This window comes from Loa loa (genome assembly GCF_000183805.2).
Source record: "Loa loa unplaced genomic scaffold supercont3.57, whole genome shotgun sequence".
Classification (NCBI taxonomy): domain Eukaryota; kingdom Metazoa; phylum Nematoda; class Chromadorea; order Rhabditida; family Onchocercidae; genus Loa; species Loa loa.
The window spans coordinates 235,474-248,520 of NW_018108237.1; the positions used below are offsets into that span (position 1 = coordinate 235,474).

The 13,047-nt window shown below is 33.6% G+C and overlaps 3 protein-coding genes across 3 annotated transcripts in view; 2 read left to right on the forward strand and 1 right to left on the reverse strand.

Annotated features, from left to right (window-relative positions):
- Nucleotides 1-834, forward strand: part of LOAG_17285 (hypothetical protein) — a 3,637-nt gene extending 2,803 nt beyond the window's left edge. Inside the window, exons 5-6 of the mRNA XM_020449945.1 lie at nt 147-277; nt 545-834. Coding sequence (XP_020306458.1) covers nt 147-277; nt 545-634 — 221 coding nt within the window. The 3' untranslated portion in view covers nt 635-834. The remainder of the gene's footprint in view (nt 1-146; nt 278-544) is intronic.
- Nucleotides 835-3,997: 3,163 nt separating this feature from the next.
- On the forward strand, nt 3,998-7,384 carry LOAG_06837 (hypothetical protein; the record flags this gene model as incomplete). The annotated part of the gene is made up of 9 exons (XM_003142373.1): nt 3,998-4,057; nt 4,198-4,313; nt 4,400-4,599; nt 4,802-4,926; nt 5,172-5,236; nt 5,342-5,473; nt 5,876-6,081; nt 6,767-6,900; nt 7,277-7,384. The coding sequence occupies 9 exons, from the start codon at nt 3,998-4,000 to the stop codon at nt 7,382-7,384; spliced, it is 1,146 nt and encodes a 381-aa protein (XP_003142421.1).
- Nucleotides 7,385-9,241: 1,857 nt separating this feature from the next.
- Nucleotides 9,242-13,047, reverse strand: LOAG_06838 (hypothetical protein; the record flags this gene model as incomplete). Its single annotated transcript, XM_003142374.2, has 8 exons — nt 12,961-13,047; nt 12,484-12,625; nt 12,204-12,332; nt 11,481-11,614; nt 11,207-11,299; nt 10,247-10,336; nt 9,970-10,070; nt 9,242-9,413 (listed from the first exon to the last, which is right to left on the reverse strand). Exons 1-8 carry the CDS (start codon nt 13,021-13,023, stop codon nt 9,242-9,244), a joined length of 924 nt encoding a protein of 307 aa, XP_003142422.1. The 5' UTR covers nt 13,024-13,047.

Sequence of the window (13,047 nt, forward strand, 5' to 3'; positions counted from 1 at the left end):
CCTCCTCTCTCTCTCTCTCTCTCTCTCTCTATATATATATATATATATATATATATATATATATATATATTGGTATCTGAGTCTTTGCTTGTATCAGTTAGGATTTGCTTTATAAAAAATTTTAACAGATTATTTGACTTTTTTAGGTTGGGATCATGCAGAAACGATAGATAATTTGATGCGAAAGGGCGGTTATCGTGGGCATATCTCGGAAGAAACACGGATGAAAGTGAATGTTGTCAGATTTCAGTCTGACAAAGTTTTAATGAGTTACCAGGTATATTTAGTACCTTTTCCAGAAAATATGTTTGAAGTGCTTGTGTTAAAATAATTAGTCTCACCACACTTATTTTTTCTAGCTTTTACTTATCCTATAAACACTTTCTAGCTAATTAAAATCGATTTATAGTGTGCCCAAAGGTATGTAGTCAAAATTTTCAGAAATGCCAATTTGACGTTGAAATTTCATGAAATAATCTATCGCAAGCAGCATTAATTTAGTATGTTTTTTCCTTCCAACGCATCTTCTATTCATATTTTACAGGAATATGTAGATTATAAATCAAGTTACGGTGAACCAGTGCTGACCGATCCCGGTGGACGCCGAGGTCTTTTCCATTCTTGTAGGCCTTAATACAATTTCTTCGCAGCAACTCAGAACAAAGGCAATTGTAGCAAATAGCAGTTTTAGCCTGTATTTAAAAAGAACTGTCTTCTTTCTGTCAGTGTCATCGACTGGCAAGTTTTATTCGGCATTTCATGCACTCTTGGTTTTGGAGTCGTGATTAACAACTGTTAATAGCTGCTTTGCTTTGGGGAATGATCATAAATGACATCAAGTGATTTTTGCCATTTTTATATTTCTAAGATTGTTCTGGGAAAAATTGATATTTTATGTCTATAATTAAAAATAAGGTTACTGCAGGCTATTCTGCTACATTTTAATGTCTCATTCTTTCCTGTCTTTTTTGCAAGCGGGTTAATTTGCTTAATCTGTCGTTCTTTCAGTTTCCTCTGAACAAGCCTTCAAATTATGTGATAAAGCACATATATATTGATTGCTTCCTTTTACTACTGTTAATTTCCCTTTCAGTGTTTAAAGATATTTTTTTACCTCCTTTTAAACCAAATAACTTTTTTGTTAAGTGAATTTTGAAGGCATGCAATAAGGGAAACAGTTTGTATGACTTAAAAAACTATGGTTGAACTTGAATAAGCAAGTAAAATGTCTTTGAGTTATCCAGCAGTTCGTTAATGGAATTATTAGAAGTCTTCACCAGAAACATTAGAAGATTTAGTGAAATCATTTAACTATTTCCATCATTTAATAACCAAAAATTGTTACATAGGGTTTGTCCTGAATTTCTAACGTATGTTACGAATGAATGGGTTAGATTTCTAATCTCTCAGACAAAAATCAAGATTGTAGAAGAAATTGTAAAAAAGTGTAGAAAAAGATTTGGTTGGGATAAGGATCGATTTATTTTCCAGTAAATCTTTGTGGTGATGAAACTGGAGATGAGATTTGTCCAGTTCTTTATGAAATCCGAGTACTTGGTAAATGCATACGACAGGGAGTATTATTGTATATTTAGGAGCACTTATCACTTTGCTCTCAGTTTGCTACCTCATTTGAAATTGACTTCGTGCATGTTTAGATGTTTTATAAATTCTGATTATTATTTTTTTGAATGGAATGCTGATTTATAGCAATTTTTATCGTTTGACTTACAAGAGCGGTGGAAAAAGGGAGAGAAAAAATTCCTTTTGTTATAAATTGTAATTTTGTAATTTAGCGTTCACTTCTCTGCGTCATCTATTTGTAAGCTTTAAAGTAATACTGTTCATCTTTCAAAATTTCGTTTCTTTCTCTATTTCTTCGCAGATTTCCTTTTGTTGAATGTTTCTGCTTCTCTTTCTCAAAATGCTCCTTACACAGTAATTCACTTCATTATTCGCTTTTCTTCTTTTTTAATATTTCATTGTTAAGTTTATATTGTAGAATGCTGTGATAAACATACCGTCAATAACCGAATTCGCCTTAATCTTTTTCCTCTAAGCAACTTTCAGCTTTTCAACTTTTTAAAGGAATTTTTGGCTTCATGATTTCGTTAACTGAGATGAAAACGTAGAATTTAGTTTATCATAGCACCCTACAGTGTTCACTATTTTACTAGTAAGCCTATCGATCAACAGATGAAGCTGCAGGAAATCTTCCACGCATGTCTTCAGTAGTCTTTCTGAATCAGTAAATAAAGACCGATTGAACTTGGAGATTAAAATCGATTCAGTAATGCTTCACGTTAAGTGGGAACGGTAGGTAATTGCTAATTATTAAAACTTCCATTTCTCGTCCTCACAAAATGCTGTCTGTCATTGAGTGAATAACTCTGTTTTTAACTGCCATACTGAATCCAGTGTTTGTGCTCTCACCGTTATTGGTAATTCCGAAATTTTTGTCTTGTAGATGCCTGAACTTTTTTTCTTATGCTATTGTCGGAAGTAGCTGTTGTCAAAGTTGGACGATAGGGGTTGATTACTTTTTATTGTCGATGTGATTTTCGTTTTTGAGATCAACATTGGTGGCTTTGTTATAAGGAATCTGATGTGTTTCCCTGAATTGAAAGTTTGAAGTTTCGAAAAAGTTTTAGGCCTTCAAAAATATGATGACTTGTTTTTGGGAAGATTTTTGCTGTGAGCATTGCATTAGTGGCATGATTTTTCCTTGTCCAACAAGACTATTTAAAATACGAGTTAATGATGGTGGATTCAGACTACTGATTTAAAGACAAATTCGAAAACATATTGCGTGTCACTTTTGTTTTGCCCATTTATAGATTTATTTTCTTTTAAGGGTCCCAAATTATTATTCATGCTGTACTTTTAACGCTCTTTCGCTATTTGGTGTCACAGGTTTCTTTAACCGGTTTGTTTTGTAACGCATTTGCCCATTATCAGCAATAAAACTTTTAATTAAGTTCCTCAGTGTATTGCAAGACAACAAATGTAGTTTTTGAAATCTGATATGAAATTTCCAGTAATGGGAAGGAACCAGAGGATAGTTTTTGAATTCTAAAACAGTTTTCATAGATTTTTCGCATAGACTGAAGGAAGCGCGCTTCAAGCTGCGCATAACTTGGCTGTTTTTCTATGTCCGAGCTTTACCGTCCTGTTCTGTTTAACCGTAAATTTGTTATTTTCAATAGATCACTTTCGAAATTCAATGGCTAACTTGCTAATATCCCACGTTTTATTTGATATCTTTTATTAATGTTCCGTAGTCGATGGTTAGTTTTTTTCTTTTTAAAGTGATTTGGAGTTACAACTATCCCTCATTCTGCACTGTTTTATTTCCATAATTGCTAGATAAACTCGTGAACGGTTACAACTGCAATAATTTGCTCATACGTTATGTAGAGTTGTACTCCCCCGGTGCTATAGTGCCACTCGAACAATTTCCCACTATTGATACTTGATGATACTCTTCAACAATACAAACATGAATTGATGATACTGCTACCAACATTATGCATGCCTGCTATTCAACAAACGTGTTAACATCCCTGGCTAGTTATTGTTCACTGTCAGTCCATTATCTTCCGAGGTATGGTTGGATTTTCGCTTTGATAATTTATAAATATTTTAAATATAGTCACCTAATCAGTTATTATAAAGTAATAATTTATTCCTTCCTAACTTCCAACTAATATCAACTGATCAAGATTAGTGTAATTTAGAATCGTAATTTTATTTTTCCTTTTAATAGTTATAGTACAGATTATAAAGCACAAGAAAGTCTTTTTGATGCTGAAAATCTAATTAATTGTAAAAGATTTAACCGGGATAGATATGTAAGCCAGCCTTTTTCTGTAGTATGGTCCTAATGAAAATATGTTTCTGGACTCAGTTTTTCTCTATATAGCAAAAATAACTTAAAATAATCACAGTGCTTTTGCAGGCGTATTTTGCAACTACAGCATCATAATTCAGAACTAATATGAAGGTCAAAGTGCTACTTCAAGCAGCTGCTGTTATCATACTTGTATTGAGTGTTAAGGTATCCAGAAAGCTTTCATAACACATATTACGATAAAGTTGCTGATTGTAAGAATTACAAATCATTCAGGCATGATGTAAAAAATCATTATCCCCACAATAATCCTTGTAAACTTTACCATTATGACTAAGAAAATGTAGATCTCAAGTCAATGTGCGGAGCAATTGCAACGGTGCGCCATAATTACAGAAGAATATGAACGTCTCATACAAGAAAGCAAACGTTCTGCATTCCGGAATTGCTTCACTAAACAAATGTAGGCTTGAAAATTCTGTATTATTATTTAGCAATCTAGAAGGTAACTTCGAATTATAATTACGTTGCGAACTGTACTTACTGTAGATGTAATTATGAACTGGCATTGTTCGAGCGTTGTTTTGAACGGTCGGTGCGCGCAGTTCGAGCTTCATTCAACAGAGAGACTCTGAGATCCGACAATTTCGTCGACTCAGCAGATCGATATTTATTTGCTTTAGAAAGCTGTTTTGACACTACTCAAGAGTCGACACAATTTTTGGATTTCAAACCTACTTTAATTGATGGTAAAACAAAGGATGATTTTGAAGCTTAAAATCCAAAAATTTACTTGGAACTAATGTCACCTCTAATCGAGAGATTATAACAGTATAGTTGGTGCTATGAGAAATAAATGAATTGTTGTTTGTTATTATTGCAGAAATTATTTTCTCTTGAGGAATATTTCCACTTTCTGCTTATTTCTAGAAAGATATAATTTGGTTGCAGAAGATGCCATTTACGCTCGTACCATTTATAGCGTAGAATTTGCTGATCATCTGTGGGGATTACCTCAGCTGGTTCCAACGTATCCATACCTCGAAAACTCGGCTACATTGGCTTGCTTAATCAGGGTTGGCTATTGAAGTTTTGGATGCATATCATTGGAGTACCCTAAAAGTATATTTAAAAAAAAAAAAGAAAACTTCTTGTAAGTTCACAAAACCTAGTGATGTTGGGAACCTGAAAAACAATAACATGTTTTTAGAATTATTTGCTTTGTGAAAACTGTATAAGTATTAACAATTGTTAGATTTGTTGCTACACTTGACACAAACATTCTTTAATGAGTAACAAAACTGTTCTTTAGTTCTTGTAGGAGAAAACAGGACGTATATTTGGCAACGGTATTAATAGGTTCATCGATTCAGCGGATTTTAAATTGTATGTTATTTTGGAGAAGTCATTATTTCATTCATTGTTCTGCTGTTAATTTTTAAGAAGTTTAATTTTGCTTCTGAAAATTCACACTTATTCCGTGAAATTTAGAAATAATGCAAATGATTCTTGCCTTCTGGAAGGAAATGAAATACAGTGTTATCATCGGCACCTTAGTAACGATAGATTTTACCAGGAGCTACTGATTGACAGAGATCGTGTTATTAGATCGTGCATTCGCAGGTGAAAGTCATCTACCATTTTATTTTCATTTTAATGAAAACACAAGCATAATTCCTTAGTGACCATTTTCACAGAATTGAAATTGATTCAAAACTAAGGTAGAATTGATAGCATATGGTTTCGACGAAAGCGGATTTTTTATTTAAATCTACAACTAGTTTTAGATTAACTCACTCCTCTGAATGAATCAGAAGTATTTTGTTTGAAAACGATCGGCTTATTTTGCATTCCAGCTTTGAGGAATGTAAGGAATGTAAGTTTATACGGGGAGTACGCAGAGAGTTATGATTCAAAATATTGAAAGTGAACTGATGAAACTGGAATTACCTGATTCAAGAGCCAGAAATGTTAAAGAAATGAAGGATTAATTGGAGTTTAAGCCCCAATAAACATCTTTTTTAGTGTTCGTTTGCAAACACAATGCCACTCGACTGATGTTTCTCGACTTCGGGCTTGCCTTTGTAGCGCCCGTGAAGAGTTTGAGAATCGTATCCAAGCTTCTATATTACAATGTGTTCGACAAAGTCATTCGGATCATCTATATCACGAAAGCCAAGAGACACAGCGGCAACAAAATGAACGCTTCAATAAGCCTATGCCGAATACCGGTAAGAAATGGCATAAGTCTTCTTAAATTATGTATGTTTGTTAAAGTCGGTATAATTTCTGAAAAGTATTCTTAGAAAGCTTGCTTCGTATTTACTGAAAAAAAAAGTATACGGATCTGAACTCACACGTATGTGCTTCAGTGTTTTTGTGCTCCATATCCTTCTATTATGGTACTTGATTAATTTTAGAAGTACCACTGTTTCTCTTCAATCCAATGACAGTAAATTTCAGTTATTCCAGCATTACTTATCACCATAATACAGGCTGTGTGCTTTCCAAAGACAAGCAGGTTCTGTTCCTAAAATTCCGATCTCAGGAATTCTTGGCCATCAGTTCGAACAAAAAAGATCCGTGGTAGCATCCCCTCTGCCAGTTTCCATTTTCAACTTGCAGCAAAGGACTCAAATCACTTTTCGGAACTTGCTTTTTATAATATTGCAGAATTAGGGTCGAAATCCAGTGCGACATTTGCTGAGACATAAGTGGTACCTTGAAATTACTATCATTTGTTAGGTATTGTTGCTGCACATGGAGAGTTTACAACTGAAGAAAATGACTCGTGTGGAAGCGTTGCATTAGGGTGTCCGAATAATTTTCATGATCTTCTGAGAGATATAAAAAACATAATTTAACCTAGCTTACTATGAATTTCAATATGTTTTTGGAGTTTCCCATGGCATTCAGGAACAGTATGGAATAGTCAGTGTCTCTGCGCTTGTCCATATAACTATGTGAATTTTATCGATCAGGCAAAACTGAAGCATCAGATACATAAAGATGCCATAGACGGTCAAGAATTTACCAGTCAAGGACAAACAGTATGTTAGGGAAGATTTTTTTTTTTAAATTGAACATAGGTAACAAAAAGCACCAGTACTGAAATGAATAATATACTTCAAATTTATATGTTAATTATGGCTTCAAAAAAACAGAAGTAGATATCGCTTGGATATGATGCTAAAGGTATGACCAAGTTTTTGCGATAGATAATTGCCCATTTTATACTTTTATGCTGAAAAATCTTGACATTGATAACATTATTGGTTCTGCAGCCTTTCTGTACTGGGAAAAGCTTAGAAAAAAGTTTGCATTTAAATTAAAAGAAATTAACTTTTGTAAAAAAGATGATAAGATCTTATTACTGAAAAATTATCTAGTACTTCTTGATTTCATTTTTTGGGACTTTTTTTGTAGATGTATCCCCAACAACGAACTTATCGGAGCTATTACGATGACCATGTGTTAAATTTGAAGGAAAGACGATCGATGACAGCTGACAAAGAAATAAAATACCGACTTTAGGCCCTTGTGCCAGAAATCCTTGAATTTTTAAATATCGCTAAGGGATATTATTTCTGATTATATATAATATAACTAAATTAGCTCAGGAAACTCATGCTCTTTTACACTTTTCGGCCATCATAAACCGTCCATCCATTTCAGGAAGCTTTTGTGCATTCACGACCAGAAAAATAATATTGGGCATTGGGGAAAATCTGAATATGCTTTGGAAATCCAGTATTGGAACACAAAGAGATTATAAATTAGGACGATAAATGTTCTATTATATTTTATCAGAATTTGGATAAAGCTGCAACGCGCAGAGCTTTAAAATCTGATTTAAAGTTAATGAATTTCGGAACACTAAAGGTACGGACATTAAGAATATAGAGAGAAAGACCTTACTTCATTTCTACTTAATGGAAGTTCTTCGAAACGGAATTATAATCGGACACTCAAGCATGTCTTGCTGCTAGGCCTGCCAAAAACATTGGATCATCGAGCATATGGAATTCATGCACTGCTCTTGCACTGGACGGCCGTCATTTTGGAAATAAACAGCCGTTGTCAAGTAAAACATAGAAACTGAACCCTCCGCTGCCTTTAGTTCATGATGAAATTTCAAAGTAACTGCAACTAAAGTGCTTTTGGTTAAAATGCCGCCGAAAAAATGATACGATTCTAACTGAACAAAACTAGTGGAATTTCACAATGTAACCCCAAATGTGGGAAATTTCCCTTGCATTTTCGTTTACCATTTAATCAACATTATCCAAAACATAAAAATGTAAGGAGGGGCTGAAATATACATTATATATATATAAACCACCGCAGTAAGTAGGAAGATGAAAGCTTAGAAAAAAAAAAAAGAAGGTTTGCCGTCGTCATCAGCTCCCATAAGTTTTACTATTTGTTTTCCGTAAAAACATACTTGTTTCCACAAGGAGACGACTCTGTGCTCCTTGTTCTCAGGAATGGAAAAGAGATTAATGATAAATTTATAATGGATAACGCTTACTATAATCTTTTACATAATATACCACATTGAGGAAAATAAACTGGAAAAAACGAAAAACAGTCAAAAGTAGCAGAAAAAACTGACTATATTATTGGAGAGAGGAAAAGCAATAAATTAAGAAATTTCAGAGGATAGCAGACCTCATATACAAAGTTCGCAACAGAAAATAGTTTTGCTACCACCGATTTAACAGTATCGCTTATCTCTAAACAACTAGGACATTTGCATGATCATACTCAGCTTCAGTAAACTTAATTGTAAACCAATTTAGTTGGAAAAACAAAACTATCAAGCGACAAGGAGAAATGCATTTGAACAACCACGAAAAACATAATCATGCGCATACAATACAAAAACATTTAAATGATTACAAATACAAGGGCAAGTAACACAATGTTATAAAAATTTTGTATAACTAAAAAAGATTCATTTTACACTGGATTTTTCAAAATAAATCGGTGGTAAAATGTGGCGTGGATTGCATTTCTAGGGATATTTGGTTGAAATGTACTTAATAATGAAAATTTATAAGCTAATTTCAAGGCAGAAAATAAAAAGGATTTTCATCACAAAACTTTATTCTTACCTGAATGTTACCATTTTTTCTCCATTCCTGGCTCCCATTTTTCATTTTCGTCCTTTAAACAGCCAGGATTTTTTCTTTTTTTTTGAGAATCTGTCTGCTTCTATATTTTCCAATTCTTGGGTCCTCTAGAACTTTTGGTTTTTGCTGCGGAAATCAAAAAAAGAAAAATAATTTTGACATCAGTAAGAATGAATTAAAAATATACGAAAGGAAAAGGAAAAAATCTCAAAGTCAGATATACCTAAAGAAATCTAGGCAGATGGGATAAATTTATTCATTCAATAGTGCTGGGATTGATGATGCCTTTTGAAGTTGAAGTAGAACTTAGCTGTCGTACGGTTTGCTGTGTTGCTGAAGCTGCTACCGTGTTACCACTACTACCTGTGCTGATGCTGGTGTCACTGTAACCACTAAACAGGCCTACAGTAGGTTCTGCATCCGGTGCGCTACAATAACCAAATACAGATACAATGTGCACAATATCTAGTCTTTTCACAAAAAAAGAAAGAATACCCTAAAACAAAAAAACAGCATGAACCGTGGCGTCATTTTCTCTAATTCCTTGAAATGTATGTTCGCACCTACGTGAAAAATGACCGTGAATACTTTTAAAACCCTCTTTGAAACAATGAAACATCATGCAGCTAAGCAAATAATGAGTGAATATGATGAAAGAATTGTGCACAAATTATCCAAAGTTATAATGTTTAGTGAGAAAATAGATGTATCGGTGCACAAAAGATTTCTAATAGTAATGGTGCACTAACCATGTGATCAGAAAATTTCTGAAGAATTCATATACTGCAGAATTACAATATATTCAAGCAAGACAGTTCCAAAAAAAGAATGTTTCAGATATTTCCAGAAAAGCAAACCAAATATTAAAAATAACTTGAAATTAAAAATACCTCTTCACCGTCCCCCAATTTTCCTCTCCAACATTCTTACGCAGAGCAGATAAGAATGACCAAAAAACATCAAATTTCCTATTAAAAAAATCACCCCGAAAGTTCTCGTTGTAAATCAGCCATATGTTGGTGTGCAAGGGCATAAAACGACATCTGAGATTCGACGAAATCGCGCAAACATTTCAAATGATTGTTCTGAAATTTTGAATTCGAAAACAAATGATCTTGCACTTCAATTTCTTAAAAAACTGAAGTGGAATATTTCAGCCGATTGAAGCACATGCAGAAATACATTACGGCGTCCAATTTCCTAATAAAATATCCAGAAAACTTGTTTGATAATGATTTAAATATAGAAAGGATATATTTACGTGAGCAGTTTGTATTCCTTCCAGGAGCAGCTTTGTAATTTCTGCCTGCTTATCGAATTCCGCTTGCATCACACGTAAATCAGCTTCTGCCTACAAATGATACAAATTATTTGCTTTGAAAAACATAGCATACACAATAGCAATCAATTTCGTAACCAAAGAAACTGATTATAAATCGCATTCATGTGTATCTATAGTCACATAAATGCTTTTATCGAAAAATTTTCATCTTAACATTCTGGAACACACGATATCATATTCCTCACCATATGTATGAGTAAACTTTAACTGACATGTGCCATCGCATACAGTCAAACTGCTCCACTAAATTCAACTACAAATAATTTATGAAATCTGCACTACCAAAACAATTTCGAAATCTCTATCATTGATAGCTCTATCCTACCAATGATAAAAGTTTCAGTGACACTCCCGTGTTCATCAGAACATGGTTTTGCTTTACACCCTTAACCAAATCCTTTTACACGTGAATTAAACAACATACGGGATATCCACGTTTTGACATAATTCTATTGTAATATTACTTGAAAAAATATCTAACAAGACAAAAATCTCAACCACGAATACAGACACATATATGTTAAAAAAAATGTACATATTAGAAACAACAAAAACACCGGAAAAAAAATAAACCTGTTCTGATGAAAAACAACTTCCCAACTGCAATAAATATGTTGAAAGAAAAAGTGACAACAATTAGTAAAACACAATCTCAGAAGGATGAAATCTGATTTAATTATTTTATTTTAAACTATAAATTACCTTCACACAGTAGAATCAAAAACTGTGGGTATTTGATTAAAATATATGCATATCGATTACCGAAAATAATTCTTTTTTGAAACTTTGACCACGTACAAGATTTTTTTTTGAAAAAATACGCAATATAACTAATAGAATCTGCAACAAAACAGGTGTGCAGAACAATGCAAAACTTACATTGCTCTGCGCTTCTACTGATTTTGCTTTTCTTAATCGGCTTTTGGCTGCATCCAGATCCAAGCGTTTTGTATTCAAAACTTTTCGTTCACGCTGTAAAGATGAAACGTCATTAATTTTTTGGAAATGTTAATTAGAATGTTTTACACATATAAACTCAATATTGAAAAAAAAACCTTAAAAGTTCACGCTACGACAAACAAAACTGATGGAGTTACCCAATAAGAAAATAATGTGATACTCTGAAAAGGACAATTAGTATAAAATATTGCACCTGAATAGTTTTCATGTCACCCTCCAGGAATCGTCGTACTGGCAAAAGCGTATTACTTGCACAGCTGTTGATAAAATCCCTTTCCCCCGCACCTAGTTTGAATTCTGCTTGAGCTGTCTTCAACAGTGCGCTTCCTAAAAAAATTATGAATTTATGAAATGAGTGTGTGCATCGTTGATGTGTGGCTGAATTCATCACATACGTCAGATTTAAATAGTGATATGTGCAAAGAATAAAAATGAAATTAAAAAACCAGTAAAGAATATTATGAATCCAAAAACATAAAAATGAAAAATCTTATTTTTTCATAAATCCGTTTATATTTCTGCTGCCTTGCAATTCTTTCAAATTCTTTCTGTTGCTAAGTGAATGCACAGAATCCATCTAAGCAAAAAATAAATCCGTAAAGGCGCAATTGGACGATCTAAGCTTTCAGTAATGACCAGCGAGAAAGAAATTTAATTAACCTACTGAAGACTAATTTTGGAAAATGCGAAAAATCCCATCCATGAAAAATTAGTTTCACAAAATCATGATGGTACGAGTAATGAGTGTGTTCAAAAAAATGGTTCCTCTCCCAGTTCTGAATTCCACAAAACAAAAAGAACAAATTCAATAACTTTGCAGACTTGATTGCAAAGCAAAGTTGTTTATTGGATGAATTCATGGACTAATTTGGTTTATGGATTCATGAACTTTTTCCTAGATCTTAATAAAGTATACCATATGGAGTGCCTGCTCCGAATTCATTACCAGCTTCATTCATTGCTTGTGCCAATTGTTCCAAATTATTTAGACGATTTTCTTTGCGCAATTCCAGTTTCTCGTAAAAGACTTCTTCCATTCGAATTGCTGGAACACTCGCTAATAAGGGAATCTGCTGGCTTGCATATTGGCCGAGGGAAAGCACTTTATATTTAAAAACTCAAAAATCATGGATGTCATAACTGGTAGCACGTCAACTTTTTGGCAAATAAAATGCGGATTTCAAGTTTGAACTTACTAGGATTTGGTTGAAGGTAACTTTCCATAGCAGAAAGTAATCGCTTTGTGTGTTCCTCTGTTTTGTCTGCTCTTTGTAGCAGATTCTCGAAGTGTGCATCAAGCTCCGTCTTTTCAGCTTTCAGAAAAGTTTCTTCTGTCAACTGCAATCATAAAAGTTCATCGTAAACAACCTACGGTTACAGAAAAACAAAATACGCTGTGGTCCATTAAGGAAATCACAATACTTCATGATCAAGCATCACCTTCTTCTCGTGCTTACTCTAATCCCCAGCCCATCTTAGCCTTTATCCTGAAAATATTTGTAGAGAATATTTGGGATAAGTACTTAATCCACTAAAAATTCTTAGGATGAATATTGGTTGAACCGTGACTCCTGTGTGTTAGTACAGAAACCTTAAATTTATTAAGTATGATGTTAAATTTTGATATGGCACTCGAAGGAATACACATTTTTAATGCAATGCAAATTAATCACCTGTTTGGCGCGACTGAAAAAGCCGCTGGCATCACTTGCAATTTTCTTAAAGTTGAAATCCATCGAGATGAGGCACTTGACCTTAAA